Raw genomic sequence first — 27,339 nt, 5'->3', positions numbered from 1 at the left:
TGCTTGCGTTTTCTGTTTTTGTAACATGATTTTGTATTTGGTTGTGTTTTCTATGTTTTGTTGTGTTTTCTGTATTTGTAGTACATTTTTGTGTTTGGTTGTGTTTTTTGTATTTGCTTGCGTCTCCCGTCTCCTTTGCACGTTTCATTTTGCATATGGTATTTGTTGTCATAATGGTGATGATGTTTTCGTCTTTCGTTTTGTTTGTGTTTTGTCTATTTGCATGTATTCTTTTAAGCTGCAGTGCGTTGAGCTCTCAGGTCCACCGTAAGAAACCTTCCACTCATTTATTTACAGTTTGACAACTCCTCTCAACTATTTTGATGCTCAGGTCTCACAAGGAGTATCCTATGTCTTACACATAGATTGCTCTCTTCCTGCCCTGGTACGCACAGAAACTCCATCAAATAAGAGCTGCTGCATCGCCGGAGGGCTTTGCAGCTTCATAACACCTATCTCTGTTTGGGATTGGTCAGGCAGTAATGTAGATCTCTTTAGATCAGGCCGGTGTACTCCAATATCCCATCAGTCTCTCTTTCTCCTTATTGATTGCCACCCCTCCTTCTCCTCTGCGAGTAATCACTGGCTGGCAGCAGATCTTGCATTCTGCATACGGATGAGATGTAATCTGTCTGCCATCTCCATCTGGAAGTGCTAGCTGGCGGCCTCGGAGCACAGGAGCGGAAATGACTCTGCTCTGTTCAATCTTTGTTCTCTCTTGAACCGGGTCTCTTGGACAAAGCTGAGAGCTAAAAGATTTTGCTTTCACACACACACACACACACACACACACACACACACAAGGAGTGGGCTGTCCCTTTGATGAGCATTATCCACTTATAGCATATCGTTTCAAGGCGACAGTCTCTGCAATCACTGACCTCTTGGTGTCCATCTCTGGCCCTGCTTTATTCTCTCAGTGACAGAGATAATTTTTTAAAGTTTCAAGTTGCTGGATCACCCCTGACATTGCAGTTCTGCAGAGAGCGAGCTAGACATCCTCTCTCAGATTGGTAATCTGCAGAGAGTTGATGAAAGCAGCTCAGACTCAGATGTGACATAGTGTGTGCTCTCTGACACAGGATCGAATGTATATCATTCCAGTGAGACTAAAGAAGCTTGTTAAAGTAGCTTTTCTGTGGGGGGATCCATTGAAGATTCAGACTGTTTGCCAAGTACATTTAAGATTCTGTCTGAGTGGTTCAACTTCAAAAAGAAATTCAGAGCCAAACCACAGCACACCCACCAATCACTGTCAAAGCCTCCCTTGCTTCTCTTTGTGCGACAGCTTTGGAGATCTCTTCTCTGTCTCCCTGCTAGATTTGGATGGAAGTGTGATTATGGTCTCTTCTGAGTGGCAGCATCAATTTTACACAGTAGAGCTTCAGAGCACAGGAAGATTAATTGCTCCACTTTGCCCTCGTGCTTTTTTTGCCTTATACAATTTCAACTTTGTCTAGTTTCATAGATGTCAAAACATGTCTCTTGGCACTGTTAACACAGGACTTTTCTCTCTTACTTTGCTCAATGTTGCCGCTGGTTTAATCACTGTCTGATCAAAACATTTCAGTAGCTGTCGGAGCACTTAACTGTAGTGCATTATTCAGTGTGGATAGGTGTTCTCTTCTTCTGTGCAGTGTGGCATGTACACTGGAGGCATGCAAAGTACACGCTGAAAGCAAGATGTACAACAATGATGTTGCCTCCGTAGTTTGTTACATAAAACTGCATCTTAGTACAGAAGTACATTAGACAGGAGACAGTGGATGTGTATTATAAAAGTAAAGGGAGTGACAGTTATTCACAACAAGCCTCATGGCTAGTTTGAAACATTCTGTCAACTCTCATGGGATCAGATATTTTGTTTAATCCCCTTGCATCGCCTCGTCTTTCACTCGCTTATACTTCCTCACACATCCTCCATTCGCACCCCAAATGTTCTCTTTCCCACCATCTGACAGTGACACGTAACACAAGGAAAACATGAGTGTCCCTTCGGCTTCATCAAGTTTTAAAGCACAGTTGCTCGCTCATAATTATCTTCCACTGTCTGGATCAGATCAGATTAACTGCACATTAGTTTCAACAACCTTATGGTAAAAGTAAGTACTCAGATCCTTTACTAAAGTAAAACTCCTGCATTCAGAATATATCTTAAGTATAAGTATTATCAGCAAAATGTTCTTAAATGGTCAGAAATAAAAGTACTCATTATGCAAAATGGCCCCATTCAGAGTGTTTTACTGTTACATACATTAAATCATTGGATTATTGTTACAGACATATTGTTAACATGTAAGCAGCATTTCACTGTTATAGTTGGTCGAGTTGGAGCTAATGTGAACTACTTCATATACGGTTGGGAACTTAAGTAACAAATCAGCATATTTTACAAGCTCATCATAGGTTTTGTGTATAAAATCTTAATCTGCAAAGTAACTAGTAACTACTTACTAGTGGTAGACTAGTAAAGCTAATGCTAGATGTGTAGCAAATATCTGCAGCATCCGCTTAGGCGACTTCAGTAACTCCATGAACCACAAAGCATGGCAACAACTCACATGTCCGGGCATGTTTGTCAGTTTTGAATGTCCCCTCGAAAACTTCTTTTGTTTTGTTACTCAGTTACCATTTTGTTCAGTGCATCTTGCAGCTTTTCTGCATTTGTGGCAAGTTTTTGCATTTGGTTGTATTTTCTGTATTTGTAGCACGTTTCTGTATTTGGTCAAAATCTTACTCAGTTACAGCACTTGAGTAAATGCACTTCATTACTTTCCCCCACTGAAAAATTAACAATTAAAGCAACAATGACAATACACAAGTTAGGATGTTTTCACAAGTGAGTCAGTCTATCTTGTTATTAGTAAAGAGGTGGGGGAATAATGTCAGTGAGCTCTGATCTGAGGCTTTGGGGGGGTTATCAGCAACATCTTTTCAACAGAACAAAGCACTGCCTCCCTTTGATGGCAGCCTTAAGTTAGGAAACATGATTAAAGTGCTCTACTTTCTGCTAATCCTCTGAGGGGAAACTTGATAAATCTACTGAGCAGCAAAAAGGATGTAGAAGGGAGCAGAGGCAAACAAGTGGGGGGTGGAAGCAGCCTTTCAAACTGTGTCTTGTCATTCAGTCTTTACTTTATAGACCGAAACCAAAGATGCCTTTTCTTCCCTGCATTTAGTAATTAATGAACAAATACGTTCAGTGAAATGTTTTCAACTGTGCATCTGAAGAATTTCCTTCCAGACCGTCTCACTGTCTCGGGGGATGAAAAGAGAGATGAGACACTTCACGTCTCTCTCATCCTCCGTGGTAAATGTCTTTCATGGAAAGTGAAGTGCTGTTATTTGCAATTATCATTCCCATCCTGCTTCTCAATACTAATCATTCTCTATTTTCCTGAGCCTCAAACTATTTCAGGCTGTCTGACATTTTACATTGTACTTAAGCCTCAAACTCTTTTTGTAATTGTTTAACACTTACACTTGTTGTAGCTGAGCAGATGTCCTTTGTCTCAGGATTTGCTTGTTATGTAATGAAGATAATCTCCTACATTTGGAGGGCAGGCAACTTGATGAGTTACACCTGCAATGCTGCTCCCAAATCACAAAGGCCCTGTACTGTAGTGATTTAAGACAACGCTCACACACCCAACACAATGGCTTACTTAAAACACTGCATTCATTCAGAGGAACAAATGGGCAGTGGCAAGCCCGATTATATGTAGCAGAGATGCACCGTTTGTATATGTGGCACTATAGAGGATGTATTTCCTGCTCTTGTCATCCAGTGCCATATTCCTGACTCCATAAACGTGAGTGGTTTTTAATATTCAGCTGCGCTCTCCCAGGTGTGTACTGCCAAAACTGTCAGGACATAACACTTGAGCTATGCATCTCCATTTAGCCACAAACCCTTCTCAATGGACAGAGGAAACAAATGGCCCCATTTTAGACCTAATGGATTTTAACGCTGACTGGTTGTAAAACCTCACAGAGTGTCGGCCGAATTATGAGATAAGATAACTATTAAATTGAGGATTCTGTCTTCTACAACTAGAATTGACAACTCATTTCTATATTGGCTAATGGTTCGCTTTGTCTGAGGTTTGAAGCTCACCAAGACAATTGACTCGGAGTGCTGTATTTTGTAGAGTGGAAGTAGTCTGAACTTGTGTGGCTGATTCAGTCACTCAGCCTACTCATTATCCTGTGGATCTGTCCTCCTGTTCCAGACCAGCATCTATTTTTGGTGTCTAATTCAGCCATCAAGAATGCTTTTACTATGAAAAGCAACAACAAAAAAAGCTTGACTGCACAGTAACAATGCAACATTAGACAAAGAATCACAGAGGGACTCTTCTCTGGCATCCCTTCTGTCCATTTCTCTTTTTTAAAAAATCAGTTACAGAATGATTATTCTTTCTAATTAAAAAAAAAAATCATAATTCAGCCTTTGCCTCTGAGCCAATTATTCCATCCTCTGCATATTTTACACATGCCTGTTGTCCCAGATTCATGAAAAAGCCTCCTGGCTCAAGCCATGTCAAAGGATTAAGGAGAGAAATTGTTAAAAAATAAATAAATAAAGTGTATACATCTCTGCAGGGTCAGAAGAGAAAGAAAGGAAGGAGCAAAAAAAGCAAAAAGAGGCTGTTTGTGAAGTTGAATGACTCTTTGGTTTTGAAGAGAGGGTCACACAATAATCGGGTCACGTTTTCATCTCAGCTTCTGTCATGCCTCGAAGCTTCCTGGCATCCCACTGAACTCAAATAGTTGTCTGGCCTCCAAGACTCTGCACCTCAGCTATAATAAGTATAGAGGACGAGGGACGTTCAGGCTCTCCTCTCTCTGTCCTATTCATTCCTTCTTTTCTCATTTTTCCTCTAATGAAGCCTCTCCAGCAGAGTAAAAACACATTCATGACTGTGATATATTTTTGTACATTTCATTTAAAAAGTATGATGTAACATTTTCATGTACAGACACAACACTTCACAGGAAGGGCTTATTATAATCAAAGAGGAGGCGAAGAGGAGGAAGTGCCAGCAGGCCTGCACCTCTCTGTTGTTTCCTACTCCTCATGCTTTAATGATCACATGCCCCCTGGTGGTTCAAATAAGTCGTGTGCATTTTCATCTTCTTTTAACAGCCACTACTTTTTGTTGTGACATTCTTGGAACCTTTATTGTTTTTCTTATCTATTAGCAAAGCATTCATCTTCAAAAAGTTGCCTGAATATAAGAACATCTTTTGTTAGCAACAGGTGATTCAGCCCAGACACTAGCAGATGCTTAAATGTAACTAAGTAAATTTTCTCAAGTGCTGTACTTACCATTTTATTCTACTTTACACTCCTACTCTACTACATTTCTGAGGGAAATATTTTACATTTTACTCCACTATATTTATCTCACACCTGTAATTACTTTTCAGATAAAGATTTACATAAAAACTCATAAGATAAGCCTTTAAAATACAATATATTTTTAAAGATTAAATTCCCAACCTTTTTGGCTTGTGACCTCGTACAAAAAGGCTGTGTCTAGTTGGGGCCCCTTGTCACATTTGAGCAGTTCCACCAAAGAGACATTTCATTTAGATAAAATGATCCAATATTTCACAAAAAGCAAAGGTTTGAGAAGGGTTTGTGCAATAGAACTTTGTTTTTTCTTCTTTCCTGCCTTATTAATCCTGTCATGACCCCTCAGATTAATTTTGTGACCCCTTGGACGGAGCTGACCCTTCAGTTGTGAACCACTGGACTAGACTACTTAACAGTATATAAAGTAGTTATTAGTTAGTTAAGTATAGCTCCACCTCAACCATCTATATCAGTAAAATGCTACATGCATCAGTCTGTAAGTAGTTTTTCTGCAGAACCAGTACTTTTGATACTTATTTATATACTTATTTCTGCACAGGATTTTATATTTGTACTGCTGTATTTTTACATTGTTGTATCGATACTTAAGTAAATTAAGTAAAGGATCTAAGTACTTCTTCCACCGCTGCCTAAACGTCTGTTTATGTGTATGCCATGCCACCCCTGATGTCTGCCCGAGGCAGCAAAGTAAACTTTGTTCTTTGAATGAATAACACATATTGTAAAATAATGGATTCTGGTGGCCTAGTTTTGGGAAAAGAAGCCATTATCACTGTAAAACATGTCATCCCAGCTTCCACAAAGCATAGTCCGTTGGGAGAAGCTGTTTGGGGAATGGTCACAATCTGTATGCCTCGATCATTACGTTTCCACATGAAACACACAAACCCAATGAGGGACATTTCCCTTTGTGAGCCAGTGAACATATAGGGAACCCTGGAACGCGATATACTCTAACACTCCACGGAGAGGCCTTCTCATGCCAGAACAAAAGGAATCAGCCTTTATGTAACCAAGCCTGTAAAATCAGAGGCATAAAAGCCCTGAAATCCATCAATCACATGGGGCACTGACACACCCATCATTACATAGCAAACGGGGCTTAGCAGTGAAACCAGAGACACCTCTGAAGTAGGCCATCAACTATTCATACTGTTGTGATATCCTGACACCTATCAGGTGTGATGCAGTCTGTACTGATTTCACCTGGCTTCGCCTTTGCAAGTCTTTACAGGAATCACTGCTGGCTGAGGAAGAAGTCTAGCGACACCGTAGAGCCATTACACAGATTGCTCAGAGGGAAGACTGGCTCCATGTATATTTCATGAAGGTTGTCCAGTTTGGGGATAATTCCTCAGCTGTTTCAGAAAGCCTGGTGACAAGCAACTAAGAGTTACACTCTTATAACAAAAGAGATCGCTGTAAGTTTTGAAAAATTAATCAGTGTAGTCACTTATTAATTGTCCCCCAGTAATGGCTTTGGGTATAAATGACACAGCATGAGAGTTATCTATCCAACCAGCTTGTGTAATCCATTGTTAAAAGTCTCCACTAAGAAGCAAAGAGCAGCAACAAGCCTCCGAGCTGCGATACCGGCACAGTAATTTTAAATAAAGAAGTCAGCCAGAGAGTGGGATCATCAGCAATTTATTAAAGTGTATAAAACAAGAAAACACTACAGTTCATGTCATTGTTTTTTAACACACTCACAATTTCAATCTCTCTTTTTTGTTTTTCACCTAATTCCATGCATTTGCTCAACTCTTAACACATAAAGGGACTTTATGCATGCAGTGCCAGGTTTATAACACCACTAGTCCATAAATAAACCACATGAAATTGGCAGTAATCATTGACTTACTAATTAAACTAAGGGCCTTTACAGATATGCTCAGAAAAGGCAGTTGCTTTGTCTTCCTCCACCACACACACACACACACACACACACACACACACACACACAGTATATAGATTTTTAATCACTGTAATTCAGATTGACAGAAATTCTGTATGTGTTAATGGTTTTATCTTGATTAAATGCGACTGTAAGGTATAAATCAATCCATTTGTGTATTATTTATAACTGTATTCAGTATTAATAGAGCTGATCAAAAGCATGATTTGATGTTTGTTTTTGCAATCTAGTACAACAAACCCACAAACAACAGCGGTGTGAAAAATGACCCTATGGTTGAGTCAACAATTTCCTGGGCTGCAAATAAGAATTATTTTCATCAGTTCATCTTATGATTATTTTCTTAATTTATTAATTGTTATGTCACAAAATAGTGAAAAATGGCCACCACGATTTCCTTGAGCACAAACATAATCAAACATAATCAGTTTATTATAATGCAAGACAAGAAAAATCAGCAAATCCTAAACCGTAACCATCAAATGTTGTTTGATTATCAAAATAGTTGTAGTTTTCTAATCATTTCAGTTCCAGTCTTAACAAAACTAAACATTGCAAGCTTCAAAAAGGTAATGTATTGGATTGCATTGTACTGAACAGTCGTTGCTGTTATTTTGTCAATCGCCTGTGCACGAGCATTGAATGCTCATATGATCTTTGATGTTGAACTTGTAGCACTGGTTAAACTTGGTTAATTGTGCATACATTTGCTTACAGCATTTACGATAGTTTCCCATGAGCCTTTGAAAGCACTGATTTTGAGCAATTGAAGCAGTGATATGGCACCTCATTCTTGATGTTGTGGAAATGTGGTCAGTATGTCCTTTTTTTTCTTACCAGAGGGGTGTTGGTGGATTATATATCACTTGTTTTGTTTTTGAAATGCTTTAAACAGATCAACAACAGACATGATAAATATTCAAGCTTAAAAAGTTAAAGGAATAGTTCGACTTTTTGGGAAATTTGCTTTCTTGCAGAGAGTTAGATGAGAAGATCGATAAACCTCTTCATATGATCTGTGCAATATGAAGGTGGAAATGGTTATCTTAGCTTAGCACCAATAAATAGTCTGACATATAACTCCCATAAAACCACAACTTATCATTTTCACTTTGGTTTTTTGTACGAATTAAATAAACAAGATAATTTTAACGTGTAAATTAGTGAGCTTTAGCAGTGCTGGTGGGCGGATTTTGTTATCCTGTTTCCAGTCTTTATGCTAAGCTAACTGCTGGTAGCCGTAGATTCATATTTAGCGTACAAACATGACAGTGGTATCGACCTTCTAACTCTCGGCAAGAAAGCGAATGAGCATATTTCCCAAATTGTCAAACTGTTCATTAACATAATCAAATGTGCACAAATGGTAAAAAGAAAATATAATAAATCAAAGAACTGAAATTGAAATGAAGAACCTCATGTCTCCACTGAGGGTTTTTTTTTTTATCTCAGTAATACTGGGTTCTAAATCTTGTTGCACCTGCTGTAGAAGCTAAATATGGTGTTGTCTATCCACCTGCGGTACTTGGACACAGCAGTGTAGACTCCAGGAAACTGGGCATCAGCACATCCTCTCCCCCAGGACACCACACCATAGACCCGGCCCTCACATACAAGTGGACCACCAGAGTCCCCCTGAAACAGCAGAGAAGAAGGAAACATCAGGGATGACATGATATTCTTCCAGGCTTCCTACTAGTCACATTTTACTGAACAAGAAACTTATTAATATATTATATTAATAAGTTTCTTATTAATATAATAATCTGCAAAGAAACTAGTAACTCCTGTAATGTAGTGAAGTGATAAGTACAACATTTCCCTCTGAAATGTAGTGGAGTAGAAGTATAAAGTAGCATAACATTGAAATACTAATACAAGTACCGCAAAACTGTACTTTAGTACAGTACTTGAGTAAATGGAGAAATGCACTTTCTGCTGAGTGCCATATACAGGACTAGGCAAGTCAGAAAGAATTGAGAGATGTACTAACAAAATGTTGGTTTTGGTTGTTTAATGGGATTTGCTGACAAAAGAAAAATATACGACGCCAGCCTTATCGTGTAACTCATACTGTACAAGGACTTTCCCACAGGGGTCATTTTAAACAGAACAAGATGTAGTTGTAATGGCAGAAAAAAAACTTATTGAAGAAGTATATAAATGAAGTTATATCTAAACATTTAGGAAATGGTTTTTATTCTACACAGTCAAATATAAAAAGATTTACATATATTCTTGCAATGAATTCAGAACAGCAAAAGTTAAAATGACTATATGCGTACCGTATATATAGATACAAATATAAGTCAGAATTTGGGCAAGTTTTTTCCTTTTGTTCCGACGAGAAAATATCACATCCCAATTTAAATTAAGCTACTTTTATAAAACCTGTCCAAATGGTAACGTATCCATACACTGAGTAAAACCTTACCTGACAGGCATCCATTCCACCAGCACTGTAACCAGCACAGACCATGTTTTCTGTGATCAAGCCGCCAAAGGACTCACTGCTGTTGCATTTTTCTGTGGAGACAATGGGGAGCTTGACAGTGCGGAGGGTGGAGGGGATCTGGCCTCCACTGGGGCTAGTGTATCCCCAGCCGGACACTCGACACACTCTGCCCTCCAATATGGAGGCGCCCTGCCGGGGCAGGAGAATGATGGAGATGTAGCTGTTCAGATAGACCGGGGCCTTCAGCTGGAGAGATGGTGGACAGTGTGATCAGTAAACAGACCTACTGAGTGTGACTGAAATGAATTCAGTCACAGATGGAGTAACATCCTCTAAAAATAGGCCAATAGAATGCATACTGTACTTTTATAAGCATAATGTCATTGTTGTTGGTGGTGCTGTTGTACTCAGGGTGGGGAACCAAAAGCTGAGGCAGGATTTCTTGCTCTGTGCCCTCATAGATGATCAGGGAGTAGTCCCCTGCCACTATCATCATCTTGTTTATCCTGTGGAGATAAAAAGCAAATTAGAGTCATGTAAAGCAGAGATAGTACGTTAACTTTTAAATGGTTCGTGTTAATATTAAAGGAATAGTTCAACATTTTGGGATCTATCTGTCTGTTAAATATGACGCTACAACCTTTACTATGCAGAAAAAAAATATAGATATATTTTTGTTTCTTCTTAAAATGTCCTTTACACACAAGCTGATGAGATTTTAATGTCTAATAAATTATTGGATTTCCTAGCAAGATTGTATCGACCTGGTTGGGTAAAAATCAGGTAAGTCCCATAGAAATGTATAGAAATGTAGAAATTTATTTTTTAGTGCACAATTTAACTCAAGATAATCTACAGACTTTGTTGTGAGCAGTTTCATCTATCAGTACAAAGAAAATAGTTCCTACATGAAACTGGTCACAACAAATCTGTGGATTATCTTGAGTAACCGGGTCATGATTTCTGGAAAGAGATATTGCTTTTGAGTTTTTCAAATGTATTTTTTTGGCGCTTTCAGTACCATAAGCCATTATAGTGCCATTATATTCCAAAATGGCAGACATCTCTATGGCTGGTATCTCCAAAACTCAGCAACTCACACCAAAGAACGTATCCTCATACAATGGTTCAAAGATATCTTACGAAAAGTAATGCACCATTTTTCATGCATAATCCTACAAATGTCCAGCAACAGGCGTACCAGACCTTCATCGTCATGGTAACAATAAATAAGTGGTTAACGTTGTGAAACAATCGGAATTTGGTTAGGTTTAGGCACCAAAACTACTTGGTTAGGTTTAGGAAAAGCTCACAGTTGTGGTTAAAATAAGTAAGTTACGTTAGTAACCGACAGTAAGTCACGTAAACATGTAAGTCACTTAACTTACGTAGGTTGCGTAACTTATGTACATAACTTAAAATAAGTAAGCGTAACTTAATATAACGTTAACTTTTGGTTTCACACGGGACACAAACGCCAGTCTCCCGGGTGAAAGTCCTGTGTTTGACCCATCCATCCAATTCACCCACCTCCCTACATGGACTTTGATGCTCTTAATACTTCCTCATCTGACTTCCTCCTTTGATCCCGTCACAATTACTGAGGCCACTAGAGGTCGCTGCTTAGTGATAAATGTAACTGCCTCGTGGCTCCCTATTACCTGGGTTATATACGAATTATAGTGCATTACTTTTCGTAGGTATAACTGCGAAAAGTGAATGAGATCAGCCTCCACCAAAACAATCTAGATGGATAAATAGCACTACAGATAAGAGGAAAAATATGTATTTTTGATTTTGGGATGAACTGTCCCTTTAAAGATGGCTCTGTTCCATTTGGGTATTCCAGTAAGCTGTGACAGTGAACCAGCATACACAGTACCTGGTTCCTGGAACTGGAACACTTAACTGGAATGCAGGCTATGCTTTTTCCGATATGACGTCAAAATGACTTCCATGAAAAAGGTCTGTTGGGATGAAACTTGGTACTGTATATTCCGAGGAAACAAGCTGTAACTACAACCTTAGCTTGACTCATTGTTACCTTATAAAGTTTTCATGGTGAACTTGTTAGCAAACAGTCATGTGAACATTCATGTTCATTTGGAGTCATGTTTCTTTCTACCTGACAAGTGGTAGTCTAATATTCACTCTCCTTTTAGCTCTGTCTTTGTCTTCACAAACCCCTGTGAAAAATATCTTGCTAAAAGCTACTAAATTTATACATTAACACATAAGAAATCATTGGCATCAAATAATGGGAGGTTTTCTTTTACCATGAAAGCCTTATTTTTGAATGCGCGACTGCCAGCAAAGTTAACAAAAACAGCTTTTACGTTCATTCGGACCAATTGTATTCTTGCTGTGTAAAAAGTTAGCAAAGCAGGATTTTCTTTTAACAAATGACAAATATTGCCTACCAGTGTACAAACTTTAAAGTCGCACATGAGTAGTGAATTGTGACACAGCAGAGGGAGAACAATACTTATACTACTAATTGTAATATAAACATAAGGGTTGTCCTGGTGGTCCAGAGGTTTAAGGTGCTGATGAGAAACTACAATGTCCGCTGTTTGAGTTCGACTGGGTACCTTTGTTTAAATCCTGTCTCCAACATACTGTGTTTATATATGACTAATTTGTTTTGCCAGTTACATTTTGCAGGAAATGTAATCACTGACAACATTATGTTAGGTGGGCAAAGATATTATACAATGCCGAGATTACAGACTTGCTCATCTGATTACCACCATTGCTTGTGTGTGTGTGGGTGGTGAAGTAGATGATCTTGTTATTACTACAAAAACTTTACTCAACAGGCGGTTCTTTCAGTATGTCAGCCACTGAATTCATGCAAAGCATGATACAGGTAACTAGAGAATTTTACCTGTGGACTGCTTGTAGTTCAATGCCATTCATCCCCAGACATCATCTGACGAATAGCTCCTGTGCAGTCGTGCTACGTTAAACGGTGGCCTTCCATCATCATGCCGGCTAGTATAGTTTCACAAGAATGAATTAACTAGTGAGCCAGCTAACGTTAATTCCATCCATCCAATAGTAGACTGATAAACTTTCAACGAAAGTTGAAATACTTTTCTTTCAATTCAGTTTGTGTAAAGGGTTGAAATTCATGTTAAAAGGAGGTACCCCTATGTGTTTTCATTTTCATTACAAGATTATCCTAGCAGAGGCTGGTAACATTTACATATAAATATCAATCGACCCTGTGTTTACTTTCTTCACTGCGACCGGCGAAAATGAAAAGACTCCGTCAATCAAAGCTCAGCTGTGGGAAGGGAGAAAAAACTGAGAGGAAGAAAGACAGACGGTGATGGAGATGAGAGAGGAAGCGCAGGTACTGCCCACTTTTAGCATTATGTCCCTGTGCTGTTCAACACGAGCAAAAACTGACTGATGTAATTACCACAGAGATATACAGTACATGTTCTTTGTTAATTACCTGTAGGATCAGTTTAACAACAACACAAACACCTAGCATAGTTCTATTGTAATAATATAGTATCATTCTGTAAATATATTATTGTATACACACATTAGCAGGAGAGACAAGTGAGGAGTCACAGAGAAAGGGACAGGCAGTCATTACAGAGGGTGAGAGAGAACAAAGTGGAGTAGATGATATCTGTAGTGTGAATTTCCCTTCACTTGAACACTTTGACAACATTGTCAACATTCATTTTCAGATGTTTTGTGGCCATTTTAGCCTCTTCTGTATTTCCAGATTGTAGTGTGCATCATTCAATGCAACATGTAACCTGATTATCATGCTACTGCCCACTGACATGGTTTTAAAGCTATTGTTGGGGGGGGGGGGCAAACCCCCCTTAAAGCAATTTAATCTTCCTAACCTTAACCAAGTGCTTTGAGTTGCCTAAGAATAAATATAAAAAAGCTGAATCATGCTTAAGTGGATATTGTGTTTCACTGAGCATTTTACAGGTACGTTCAGTGATAACTAGAACTGTAAAGGACGATTATTTTCCCTATCCCTTAATCTGCCAACTATTTTGTTAATTAATCGATTAATTGTTCAGTCTACAAAATGTCAGAAAATAGTGGAAAATGCCTATCACAGTTTCCCAGAGTCCAAGGTGATGGAGATTCAGTTCCCAGTGATGTACAAGAGACAAAAGCAGCAAAAATCCTCACATTTGAGAAGCTAGAACCAGAGAATGACTGGAGTTTTTGCTTAAAAAATAACTTTAACAATTAAGCAACAGTTGTTAAATCGTTTTCTGTTGATCCACTAAGCGATTAACTGACTATTCTTTGCATCTCTAGTAGTAACTTTTTGCGACTTGTCAGATATGTTAATTGACACCATTTCCTCATTATGTTGTTAAAAAAGGTAATGCGGGCAATATTACGTTAGAATTAGTAGTTTTATATAAAACATATGTAATTTACATATATAACCATAAAGATAAATGAATAGTAAACCAACTCAGCATTGTTACTGGACTACTAACTACTGTTAATACAGTAAGGTTTTTGAGGACAGAAGCTGTTTTTGTTGACTGATAGAGAAGTAGGCAACACTGGTTATCAGGAACTTAACAACACTGACAATCCATCTGTCATTGAATAAAAGGCCAATATCAGTTTCCTGATGTACCTTTGTAACCTTAGAGTCTGGATTTAACACCAAAAATGATTGCTTCCTTATGAGCCAAACTGTTTGCAATCTACAGTGTGTCGTCAGTGAGCCTTGAGGCCGTCATATGCTTGTGTCAGATTCCAGTACCACAAATCTCCATTGTTACTGGTGTGCTTGTATCACTTTCATGTGCTTTCTCTCGGTCCTGATAACTTGCAGATCTGATATGCCTCCAAATTACTGGATCTTCTAATGTAATCCCGTATACCCACATTTACGCTCAGAGAAGTCAAGCTGAGTTCATCATGTGTCAATAGGCTTTTTATTGCTGCATACAACCTCCTTACAAAAAGCTAAATTGGGAGAAAAAGGTGTACAGCACACTGTGAGCTGGGGTTTGTTTTACCACTTTATCAAGTTTGTGTTTCTGCCTGAGGTTAAGTAACTTTTATACTCAGTGGACATAAATCAAAAGAAGAAAAATTTGCTCACCCAACATTACAATGTGCTGCTGTGATTACCCAGTACTTATTTATCAAGGAACCTCCACAAACGTGCTGACGTTCTGTTGTCTGTATCGACACAATGTACTTGATTGAATGTGGAACTGGTGCATATCCTCCCACTATACGTCCCTGTGCCACGTCTTGACCTGCGACGCACACAGAGGGAAATAAAGATGAGTTTAGATTGGATTTATAGGGAGAGAAACTCATATAACAGTCCATAAGGTTTTTGTGCAAACCGCACAGGGCTAACACAGTTGTAGTGTTAATGCTGTAGCTGCAGCATCAGCAAGAACAGTACAAGTCATAAAGAAAACAACAGTTGACTTCGCTGCACAGATGCTTCTGGCTTAGCAGATCAATGAAAAGCAATCTCATCTCTCAGGTACACTGATTCACAGTGAGGATGAGTTTGACAATCATTATCTATCTGATGTTTACGCAGTTTGGAGAAGACACACTGACTTAATTTGGATTTCTACTCTTTATGTAGTGGTGTGAATCCTAAATAGCAGTGGTAAAAAGTAACTAAGTATATGTACTTAAGTACTTGAGTATTTCCTTTTTTTGTTACTTTATACTTCTACGCCACTACAATTCAGGGGGAAATATTGCACTTTTTACCCCACTACATGTATTTGACAGTTTTAGTTACAGATTAAGTTTTTACATACAAAACATATGATGATCTTATAAAATATGACAAACTATCCAGTAAAATTGTTTAAATTACCTCCATAATATAATGTATAATAGTATAACACTCACAGGGGCCATTTTTCTGAATTATGATTATTTTTACTATTACTAATAATACTAACATACTTTTACTTCAGTGACATTTTTAATGAAGGACTTTTACTTAAAGGGGTGTTTTTATATCTCAGTACTGCTACTTTTACTTAAGTAAAGGATCTGAATTTTTCTTGTCCCACCGCTAAATAGAGATTTTAATTGTCACAGTCAGTTAGGTTTAATAAGGTTTAAACCTAACTAAGAGAACCTGAACATGTCTTATAATTGTCACAACATTGTTTTAAGAGAAAAAATGACAGATGCAAAGCACTCAAATGGATCAGCCCCTTAAAAATGTGATTTACTTTACAGATTTACTAAACAGGCCCACAAGCATTGGGCCTGTTTTTTCTGGCATCCCTTCAGAGTTCCCAGGGCTGTAGCTACCATTGAGAACACTGGAGTCACATCCTCTGTGGGGGTTTTAATAACCTGAGCAGCACTTTACATTCTACAATTAAAAATGTACGTGTGTTTGGTGTTTTATAGGCTGATTCCAGTACTTTTACACACTTCATATATTTACATTTGAGTACTTAGGCCAAGGATTCATTATTAAACCCCATCAGAATTTTATTCCAGGCAAGAGACCTTTACATGGGGAAATAAAGTTTGTTAACTGAATAAATAAAATATGAACTATCCGAATTCTTAAAAACTTTAGGGACTTGGGGGGGACTTTGGGCCACTTGGACTCATGGCCTCAGTATTTCTAAAATCCTGGCAACAGCCCTGAGATAATCTACATTGCAAACATTTGAAATTTTCTGTCTAAAACCCAAAGTGTACATTGCAGTGACTGAGAGCCATTTCAGACATAGCAATGCTGTCAGGGCTGAAACAATACCCTCTCATTATTGTCCTAGATTTTGATCTTAAGCTATAATTAGCAGCAGTGGTGCACGTCAAGAGTAAAATGGTAACTATCCCGTATACACCGCATGGAATGGGTGTGTGTGAGATAAACACACACACACAGGTGCATTAGAAAGCTTATGTTATGTAATGACCTTGGAACTGAACCTTGAACAATGGATCTCCCATTGTTTCCCTGTGGGCTGCATTGAATTTGGTTACTGCACACACTGCTAAACTGTACTTTGTAGCAAGTCAGTTATATGTAATTCACTGCCTACTGCTAATGTAGTTAGCTTCCATTAATGCAGACAAATTAACATTTTTCCATATTCTGTCCATGTTTTCAAAACAAGCTAAAATGAATAAAAGTTTAACAGTCTCCAGCATTGTCTGTTGTGAAATTAAGCAGTTCTGTTTAGTCCAAGATCCTAGACCTGATCAAGATGTTTATCGGAGTCTCCTTTTTCTGGCCACAATTACTTATTGTCATTTTGTTGTTCCCCTTCATCTGTTGTTCCTGAGGTTTCAAATTCTTTTGGTGAATTAGCACACTTCTACTGACCTTTTCACTTCAAAGATATCTTTGTTGTACTGAGTAACGACGCGCATGTTACAGGGATTTGAACTATGTTACTCATTATACTAATGTTTTAAATGAAGCTTTAAAATATCAGCAAATTCAACAAACTGCAATCAGGTGTATTTACAGTATACAGCCTTTCATCACAGAAGTGTCATTACAATGGCAAGCCTAACCAGATCTTACAAATATCACAAAACAAAATGATGCTGTGTCCATTTTACTACTGAAATATTCTCATATTTTTATTTTAAGTACAATCCATGCACATTCTCCCCCTTTCCCCATTACTCTGCTATAGTGATTTATGATTTAAAGCACTAAGAAGCTCTGTCATGCCCAGATGAAAATGGCTCTGAGTCACACTTTTTTGTCAAAAGATCATCTGAAGGGAGCATCAGGACTGAAAGTGCCACAGAGTATAGCTAAAAGGGATCTTTTAAAACATTGACAGAAGGGATGCTAATAACATATTAGATACACATTCAGCCCATGTAAATACACATTCAATTTATGAACCCAAAACTGTGAGTATGTTGTTTTTCAGGATGTTTGACAACATAGTATGCATCCCAACTTTCCTGTCATCGTAACCCAGAGGCTTAACCTCACTTAAAGCCCTTTCAGACATACATAAATAAACTTCAAGATAAAGAAGCTTACTTACAGTTTATAGCCAGGACTTCCAACAGTATACAAAGCAAAAAAGATGGCAGGTCCATAGTGATACAATGGGAACAGCAGTCTGCACGCAGAGAGAGGTTTCACCTGTGTGCTACGTCTAATCTTAACGCGAAGGCATCACACCTGCACTCTCGGGTTTCTTATAGTTCCTATTTCCGTTTCCATGGTCACCTCCTTGCCCTGGACCAATATATAATTAAAGCTTCCACAGCACAGCCCCTTGTCTCACCTCTTCCATGACCTACTCAAGCTGTCCTATACTTCTTCATTGTTTATGTATTCGTCCAGTTTACTGAAGGCCCATTCACTGTCACATAAAAGGTGAAGCATATACTGTGTTTATTGTGTTGTCATCATTCTGCACGTCAGGAACTCCTGTAGAGTTTTATCATGTTATTGTACAGCTACTCGGTTATCGTAGCCCTGTCAGCTATGTCCAATATTTGACACACTTCAGCTTGCGATTGAAACTCCTAATGTGGATCAAATGGGCTACTGTTGTTCTAATTGACAGAAGATACAGTAAGGGTCTCTGCAGCTCTTCATCATTGTACAGTCTCCCCTCACTGATTCCCCAGGAAGGATTAATGAGGGTTTTGACTGATGACAAGCAGCAAAAGCTTTTATATCCGACCAGGTCGAGCCAGCACTGCTGCTCCACATCTATTCTAGGGCCGGGTGTCATTAAAAATGGAGCACAGCTTAGGCAGGTCTCATCACTGCTGCCATCCCTCTGTGGAGTTCCTGACCTCGGCTGGCTAATAGTCCTCTCTGTTGCCCTCCCTGCTACTGATAGCTATAGTCGCGCTCTAGGTATCTCTCACATCCCCTGAATGCTGACCACTGCCTTTTCTCTGCATGACCCACTCCTCAGTCCAAGTGCTGTCATCATTACACATGACTGCCAGCTCCCTCTCACATTCATCTGTCTGGCCCTGGAATGAATAGTCATCTGTACATGACAAACCACAATACTCTAATCCCTAAAACTTTCCTAACTTTTTATATAATTCTCAGCTCATTATCAATACAGGTTTTTCTTGTTTTAGTAAGTTAAGAGGCTCAGCAGTATTTGATTTTATTACATATGTAAGCCTTGACAAAGATTATAAACAAAGCTTATCAGGTTTGACACATTTCCTGAATATTTTAAAATGTACTTGAGGATTGCAAGTAGTCTGTGTTGTTTTTAATTACTGACATTAGGGGGGAAAAAACTGAAGTCACTTAAAAAATAACTAATTCATGACTGTAACAAAATGTTTCACTGGAATGGAGACATGTAGATCCTGAGATAATCTTAGTTTACAGTCTGAGGTGGCACTGATGTCTTATCAGTGCCAGTATCACTGTCATCACGTCTCCAAAGGTACCAGTGACTCAGCACTGGCTTCCTGATCAAACCATATGCAATTCCTCCTTGGAAAAAGGTTAAATTACAAATATGTTCATCTAGTCAAGGGGGAATTCCTATTATGTACATGTAGATAATTTTACCCAATCTCAAGCTATTCAGCTATTCATAAATCCATTATTTTAAGTTTGCACGTAAAGTCCCTCTTAAGTTCTAATAAACTTGTAGTTCAAATTAGTCATTTATTAAATCAGGTTGTACCATTAACTAAAACTGTCTTAGCTAGTAAAGACTTAAATGTACAGTGTGTAGGCATTTAGTGGCATCTAGCTGTGAAATTGCAGTTTGCAACCATTTGAATACCGCTCGCATCACCCTCCCCTTCCAAGCGTTTAAGAGAAACTGGCCACAAAACTCACGAAAAACGGGAACAGCCCTATCTAGAGTCAGTATTTGGTTAGTCCGTTCTGGGCTACTGTCGAAACATGGCGGTGCAACATGGTGGCCTCCGTGGAAGGGGACCCGCTCCCTCTGTAGATAAAAACGGCTTATTCTAAGGTAATGAAAATTTTAGATTCCATTTCTGCCAATAGTTCCTCCTAAATGTTACACACTGGACCATTAAGTAATGTGTAAATTGGTTGCTAGGAAACATCTATAGTGCTGTCCATTGAAAAGCAATCAACTAGGTAAACAGGAAGTTCACTGTAGCATCACAAGCTGTAACATAGCTTCTAAAAATAACACTTTTCAGGGACAAACAATACATTTAACTTACCTGCCAGTCCTTTGTTAATGTAGGCATGGCTTTGTTTAATTTATATGTGCATACATGGAGAAATATGTGTGTTTCACAGATGTCAAGTATTTGAGAATAGAAGAGAATTATGCTAAGCTAGCTGACATTATTTTGGTCATTAGCATGTTTTGTAACTTGAGGTAGGCCTATGCTATTTTTGTGAAATGTAATTAAAAAATCGTCTTACTTTTTACATCATTATTAAACAGTATTTTATCAGGTTAGATTTGTCAACCATTATTCCATATTGCCTCTTTTACTCTTCACGGTTAATGGGTCATATATTAGCTAGCGAGCTAACATTAGTCTTGTCAGTTACTTCAGTCAGCTACATAACAGTTCCAGTTCCAGTTGCCGGGTGTAAATACTTAGTAACAATGAAGTTTTACTTTAGTGATGTGTAAATTTCCACTTAGTAAACATTACGTTTAAACTATGCTAAGTGTGAATTTACAAAGAGCAAACAGCACCTGGGGTGGATGAGCTTTGCCCTGAGGGCAGTGTTAGCAGTGATATGGGCGTTGTGTATGCTGAACGTGAGAAGAACTGCTGCTCCTCCCCATTTAAGAGGACCCAGCTGAGGTGATTCAGGCATTTGATCAGGACGCCTCCTCATGTGTCTGTCACCTCCCTGCGAAGGTACTCTGAAAAGAGGCAGACACAGAGCACACTAAAAGGATTACATAGCCCACCTTCCCTGGGAATGTCTCAGGTTTTCCCAGGAAGAAATGGACGTTGTAGCTCAGGATATATCGTGGATACCTTGCTGAGCCTGCTACCACTGCGACCCCAAGCAGATAAATAACATAAAGTATAAAATCACCAAAATTATGATTTCCATCAGGCAGTATATGATTGTAGCAAATAATCAGGCCTATAATCTGATAAAGCATTAGGGGCCAATTTTTGGTTTGTCACAGTTGTTTTTTTGGCATACTCTGTTATAAACGCAATATAGTTGGTACTCTGAAAGCATTGATATTCAGCACTTTGTTGTCCTATGTCCTATGAGAACATGAAAGTTTGAACCAGCGTTAGTGGCCAACAGCTCCTCTGTTACCCATTTGGCATGTGTAGTGTAGTATGCATCGTTCTGTATGTGTTATACACACATGTTCAGTATTCATGATTCATAATTGTAATAAATCAGATGTGCATCAGTACAGCCTACAGTTTGTTCCATGTTCTGGGGTCAGATCTGAACCCTGTTGACATTTACTTTTACCAATTAAATTGTCATTTCTTTATCCTTTTCTATCCAGTTCTATCATTGTCTCTTACTCACAATCACCTGCCGCAAAGGAGACAAATCTGATTACTGCGTCTCTCTTTTCTTCTTGTTGTTTTTCACACCTCTTGCTTTATGTTCATTAATGTATTATTTTATTCATAGCAGAAAGGATTAGTCAATTAATGGAGTCATCAATTGTCAGAAAATTAACTAATTAACTATTCTGATAATCGATTTATCATTTCAGTCATTTTTCAGGCAAAAATGCTAAACTTTCTCTGGTTCCAGCTTCTCAGATGTGAGGATTTGCTGCTTTTCTCTGTCCTGTATCACTGTAGATTCAGTCTCTTTGGGTTTTGGGTTTGGTCACACAAAACATGAAAACGTCACTTTGGGAAATTATAATTTTTAAACTATTTTTTTGACATTTCATAGACTAAACGAACTAATCGATTATTTAAGAAAATATATGTTATAGTTTCAGGGTTTTTATTGTTTTTAGTAGTAGCCGTGGTCTTAATTCTGATAAAAGTAGCATTATTAGTATCCGTTTTATTACTATGGTAGTGTTAGCAGTATTTGTAAATCACTGAATATTCCATTCCTATGTTAAATTTTGAAGTCTTACATTATCTCTGGTTTGATAAATCTGTGCAATACTGCACTAATGTGTATAACAAAACCAGGTGCGTGCAGTACAATAGAACCATCCCATGTGAATTGTAATGGAGAGAACAGAATGTACAGCCAGAGAGTAAATTGAGTAATTAAGGTTAAATATCCTTTCAATTCTCTATATGCAATTTATATAGATTTAAAAAGGGAAATCAATGAAGGGATAATGTCTTTAACCTGGTTTTGATCAGTGTTCTTTATTAAAAACAGGGGGGAAAAAGTTGTTCTTTACTTCAACAATGCAAATAAAACTGTCACTGAGACATTTTAAAACTTATAAACTTATATCCATGGACAAGCAAGAAATTCACATCACGACAAATAAGTCGGAGCAAATTTCATCACATCAACAAGGTCATAAACATTTATTCTGTCCATAACCTGGTGATGATGATGGTAGGTAGAGGCGTTCCCATCCCAGATACCTTCATATAAAGTATTTCTGATTCTGATAGACCCAAGGTGTAAGCAGAAGACTAGAGCTTAGAAACAGACATGACACAAGAGACTGGAGCTTTGTCATGTAGTAGGTCAGTTTCATTGTTGCAGCGTGAGATGATCACAGTACAAAACCAGATAAAAAGATAATTGAAACAAAAGATTTGGACAAGTTTACAGTTATAAAAGGCAACCGGAGAGCAGTGGGCCCACCAATTGGAGATACTCTGAAGGTTGCTGTGTTGGGGCTTAAAGGTAAGTGGAAGGTGATTCTACCCCTTTCTGTTCAAAATTAATGATTAATATTCAGGAGTCTGCCCAGATGTCAGGGTAAGATGGTGTTTTCACCACAAAAAAAAGATCTGTTACCAGTTTATTTTATGTAATATATTTTAAAATTGTATTAGAATATTCATTTAGTAGTTTCAAAATGAAATGATGGTAATACAGTTGAGTACAATAATAAAACATTAACATTTTAAGCAAGGCTCTGATACTCATGATGAATTATAGTTGATTAATAGACTGTTACCAATCAGCAATGAGATTTAGCCATTGATGTCAGTTTCTAAAAGAAGAAGGTTGTGAACTTTTTGTCATTAATTAGGTGCAGTTTAGTAACTTACAGCAAAATCTAAAAATCATCTACACAATGCCGTTAGGTGTCACACATAGTCCAGTAAGGGTTAAATTGAGACATTTCTCACACTTAGGCTGCAAAGTCGTACATGTGTACAGCCTATTGATAAAAGGTATAACTCTACCATAATTTGGGATAATGCGTTCATTCACACAAAGATAATTGGATTTTATCAGGATTGTCAGACTAATTCAATTAATTGCCACATTATATACTGTGTATAGAAGCAGCTAAAAGTCGTGTTTCTGCATTACAGATAATAAGTAAAAAAATATGGCTCCAATGCGAAGATCTGCTGTGCTGTTGATTTTGGCTTTCTCAATATCAGGTAAGTTCCTAACTAACTTTTAATTCCTGGGTGCATAATCTAAAGTATGAAATCCTAGACTCAAGATGTAGAATCTCAAGATGTCTACAGCTACCAAGATGTAGACTTTCACAGAGCATTAGCTGACATGAGGATGTAAACTGAAATGTATGTATATCAGGATATACCAAGTCTCTGGTGACATGGCCTTCAACCTCTCTCCTGTAGTGCATTACGATTATAAACACCACTGAGCATTAAATGTGAAATAAATTGGATTTTTTTGTTGTAAAACCAAAAGAACTTACAGGGCGCCTATTGTCAATGTCTACAGAGACATTTGCAGCGAGGATCATTGGAGGTCAGGAGGTCCGTCCGTACTCAATCAAATATCAGGCATCCCTGCAGTCTGAGAACAGGCAACACTACTGTGGAGGAACCTTAGTGCGCCCTCAGTGGGTGGTGTCTGCTGCCCACTGCTGGAGACCGTAAGTACTGACACCAGACAGTTACAGTAATGAACACTGATGTTTTGACCAATGGAGGAGGAAGTATTCAGATCCTTTACTTAATTAAAAGAACTAATACCACACTGTAAAAACACTCCATTACAAGTCAACTTCTTGCATTGAAAGTGTAACTTACAGTATTAAAATTAAAAGTACTCAATGCTGAAAAATGTCCCCTGTGACAGGCGCATTATTGTATGTTATATCATTAGATTATTATTAATCACGCATTAATGTAAAAGCAGGAGTTTACATTTGATTTGTAGTTGGTTGAGGTGGAGATGATTTTAACTATATTGTACAGGACTGCTACTAATGAATATTTTCATTATGAATTAATCTGCTGATTATTTTCTCTATTAATCGATGTTGTTGTTTGGTTTGTAAAAATTCTGAAAATAGTGACAAATGCCGTCACAATTGCCCAGAGCGCAAAGTGACACCGTCACAATGCTTTGTTTTGTTCAACTAACAGCCCATACCTCAAAATTAATCAAAATAAAATACAATTTCTGCGTGAAAAATTACTAAAAGATTATCAAAATAGTTGCCAATACATTTCCTGTCAATCGACTTAATTTGCAAAGTAACTAGCAACTAAAGCTGTCAAAAAAATGTAGTGGAGTAAAAAGTACAATATTTCCCTCAGAATTGTACTGGAGTAGAAGTAGAAAGTAAGAAGAAAATACTCAACTAAAGTACAAGTACCTCAAATTTGTACTTAAGTACAGTACTTGAGTAAAAGTACTAAAATACATTCCACTACTGGTTTTGAGAAGAGTTAAGATGTAATATATATATATATATATATATATATATATATATATATATATATATATATATATATATATATATATATATATATATATATATATATATGCACCTTGTCAAGTCAAGTCATTTTTATTTATATAGCCCAATGTCACAAATCACAATTCACAAAGGGGCTTTAAAATCTATACAACCTACAACATCCTCTGTCCTTTGACACTTGATTCAAATAAGGAAAAACTCCACCCCAAAAAAAACATTTCAACAGGGAAAAAAATGGAAGAAACCTCAGGAAGAGCAACAGACGAGGGATCCCTCTCCCAGGATGGACAGACACGCAATAGATGTCATGTGTACAGAACAGAATCATAAAAGAAAATCATAGTATAATACAATTATGATGACAAAATGTGAACCGTATGTCTGTTTTTGGCCATTAGGAGCAGTGTGATGAAAGTGGTGTTAAGCGAACACAACCTGGAGACAACAGAAGGATTTGAACAGGTCTTTAATGTCTCAAAGATATATGTCCACAGTTATAACTACAAGACATTCAACAACGACATCATGCTCATCAAGGTAGGCAGAAGAGTAGTGGCCTGAAATAACGCTCTTGACACATGCATACACTCTTTATTCTTGTTCTTAATGGACGAACAGTGCGTGGACGAACAGTTTGGTTTGTGTTACAGCTGAGTGAGCCGGCACAGCTGAATGCCAACGTCCAGCCAGCTGCTCTGCCTGATGATGACACTCCTCAACTTAATACTGACGTCTGCACAGTGAGCGGCTGGGGTGTGACACAATCTTACAGTTACTACCTCTCCCCTGTGCTACGTGCTGTGGACGTGAAAGTAATGCCTTACTGCACTTATTACTACTGGGGGAGAATCACTTCAAACATGCTGTGTGCTGGATCTCAGATGGGTGGGAAAGATTCCTGCCAGGTACAGATTTTTTTCAGATGTGTTGCATGCTCTGTGTATTGGAAGCTTGTGACAAATGCTTTAATTAGTACCTAATGATGCTGCATAATGTTGTCTTATATATTACACATTATTTTATTACAATTAATATTTCCTTTTAATTGCTCGGCATGCTGTGTATTGTATGCTTCTGTGTTGCATGTTTGAATTAGTACCCGACAATGTAGCATAATGATGTCCTGTGTAGTGCACATTATCACTACTAACATTAATATCCCCTTTTTCATCATTGCTCTGCAGGCATGTATCCTATTTCAGTAACTGTTTTTATTCTGATGAAAAGACTAAGAGTATACAGCCATGCTAGCAGCTCTGTGAGGCTGTACTTAAGCACTGTTGTGCTTTAAACGAAATGTTACATTAGCATGCTAATGTCACTATCGCATTGACTATACTAACATGCTGATATTTAGCAGTTATAATATTCACAATTTTAGTTTAGCGTGTTAGCATGGTAAAATTAGCTAATTAGCACTAATAAATTAAAGCTAAGGTTGGACAAATAGAAGTGTTTTACAATTTATCCTGAGGGGGACATGAATGTCAGTATTAAATTTCATGGCTATCCATCCGCTAGTTGTTGAGACATTTCACTAAAAATGATCTCATGGCACTACAAGAAAAGTCCTGGGATCACCAAAGTCAGTAGGATTCATCCTCTCAGGACCATGAATGTCTGAATAAAATTTAACGACAAATCTGAGATATTTCAGTCTGGACCAAAGTCGAGGACTGACGAGCTGACATTGCCATCCCTAGAACCATGTACTATAATAATACTTCAAACTAGTGTATACCATTCAAGACTGGAATTGAAAAGATCTAATTTGTCCTGGTGATCCGCAGGGCGACTCCGGTGGTCCCCTTATTTGCAATGGCTACTTCGAGGGCATTGTCTCCTGGGGTATCAGCTGCGCAAACCCATACTTCCCTGGAGTCTACACCAAAGTGAGGAACTACGTCCAGTGGATCAACTGGCTTATCGACAATGACACACCATGAACAGTTGCCACAATCCTTGATGAGCAGCCAATTCACAACATTATTTTCAATGGCCTTTTTTATTACTAATAAAATTCACAACATTATTTTCAATGGCCTTTTTTTTATTGCTAATAACTTTTTTGTGTTTGTTTTAGTACTAAATGTCAACTTTATACACTAAGTTCAATTACAGTTTATAATGTTGGGGTACGCTATATAGAGCCAGGGTGACCAGTCATTTCTAGATATACGGTTTCCTGGAAATATGTTAACATGCTTATAATTAATTGATTTGCATTAATTCATTAATAGTATTTGATACTATTAATACTTTCCTTATGCTATTAGAAACACTGAATGAATGAATAAACCATCCACAGTGACGGGGGCTTCGTTTTTGTTGCTGGGGGCGGGTGGGGACCCTGTTGCTTCTCCAGTGTCCTGGACTGGCCTCACTCCTCATTGGTGTATTATTGTAATTATAATAATGTTTATTATTATTATTATTATTATTATTATTATATTGTACTGTTCAGTATATGGTAACTATTATAATATTATATTATCATATTATTTTATTATATTATTATAATAATTTTGTCATTACAACATAATTTATTATTACTATTATATTATATTAGACATTATGTCTATTATGTCACTTTTTTTTGTCACACTCTATTTCAACAATAAAATAAATAAATAAATCATGTCATGTCAGGTGTTGACATGCAGTGTATGTTGACCTTCAGTCTGGTAAACGATTTTTTTACTGTAGGACGTGGATTTAAATGAATTAGGCTTAACAGTAAAACTGAGCAATTAGTAATTAAGTATTGTTTAAGTTA

The 27,339-nt window shown here is 37.7% G+C and overlaps 2 protein-coding genes across 4 annotated transcripts; one reads left to right on the top strand and one right to left on the bottom strand.

Annotated features, from left to right (window-relative positions):
• Positions 1-7,014: 7,014 nt before the first annotated feature.
• On the bottom strand, positions 7,015-17,929 carry zmp:0000001088 (trypsin-3). Its single transcript, XM_044212764.1, has 5 exons — positions 17,781-17,929; positions 14,867-15,026; positions 10,118-10,259; positions 9,733-9,999; positions 7,015-8,933 (listed from the first exon to the last, which is right to left on the bottom strand). The coding sequence occupies exons 1-5, from the start codon at positions 17,833-17,835 to the stop codon at positions 8,763-8,765; spliced, it is 795 nt and encodes a 264-aa protein (XP_044068699.1). The 5' UTR covers positions 17,836-17,929; the 3' UTR covers positions 7,015-8,762.
• A 4,350-nt stretch (positions 17,930-22,279) lies between these two features.
• On the top strand, positions 22,280-26,872 carry LOC122883702 (trypsin). Of its 3 annotated transcripts, none has more exons than XM_044212761.1 (6): positions 22,280-22,549; positions 23,191-23,262; positions 23,543-23,729; positions 24,962-25,100; positions 25,214-25,468; positions 26,354-26,872. In XM_044212761.1, the coding sequence occupies exons 2-6, from the start codon at positions 23,208-23,210 to the stop codon at positions 26,507-26,509; spliced, it is 792 nt and encodes a 263-aa protein (XP_044068696.1). In that variant the 5' UTR covers positions 22,280-22,549; positions 23,191-23,207; the 3' UTR covers positions 26,510-26,872. The 3 variants fall into 3 exon arrangements, with proteins under 3 accessions (XP_044068696.1, XP_044068697.1, XP_044068698.1); XM_044212762.1 differs by having other exon boundaries at positions 22,285-22,549; positions 23,576-23,729; XM_044212763.1 differs by having other exon boundaries at positions 22,536-22,560; positions 23,576-23,729.
• Positions 26,873-27,339: the final 467 nt, after the last annotated feature.

This window comes from Siniperca chuatsi, linkage group LG10, assembly GCF_020085105.1.
Source record: "Siniperca chuatsi isolate FFG_IHB_CAS linkage group LG10, ASM2008510v1, whole genome shotgun sequence".
NCBI classification, from domain to species: Eukaryota; Metazoa; Chordata; class Actinopteri; order Centrarchiformes; family Sinipercidae; genus Siniperca; species Siniperca chuatsi.
Note: the sequence above shows the minus strand (reverse complement) of the source record. Positions and strands in the feature narration are given on the sequence as shown.

Bases quoted from the DNA above. Each gene is read 5' to 3' on its own strand.
- LOC122883702 (XM_044212761.1), top strand. From the start codon at position 23,208: ATGGCTCCAATGCGAAGATCTGCTGTGCTGTTGATTTTGGCTTTCTCA. The intron at 25,101-25,213 runs GTAGGCAGAAGA...TTTGTGTTACAG, and splicing joins ACGACATCATGCTCATCAAG to CTGAGTGAGCCGGCACAGCT. The intron at 25,469-26,353 runs GTACAGATTTTT...GGTGATCCGCAG, and splicing joins GTGGGAAAGATTCCTGCCAG to GGCGACTCCGGTGGTCCCCT.
- zmp:0000001088 (XM_044212764.1), bottom strand. From the start codon at position 17,835: ATGGACCTGCCATCTTTTTTGCTTTGTATACTGTTGGAAGTCCTGGCT. The intron at 10,260-14,866 runs GTGAGCAAATTT...TTATCTCCACAG, and splicing joins GCAGCACATTGTAATGTTGG to GATAAACAAGATGATGATAG. The intron at 8,934-9,732 runs GTAAGGTTTTAC...CTGCTGTTTCAG, and splicing joins GTGGAATGGATGCCTGTCAG to GGGGACTCTGGTGGTCCACT.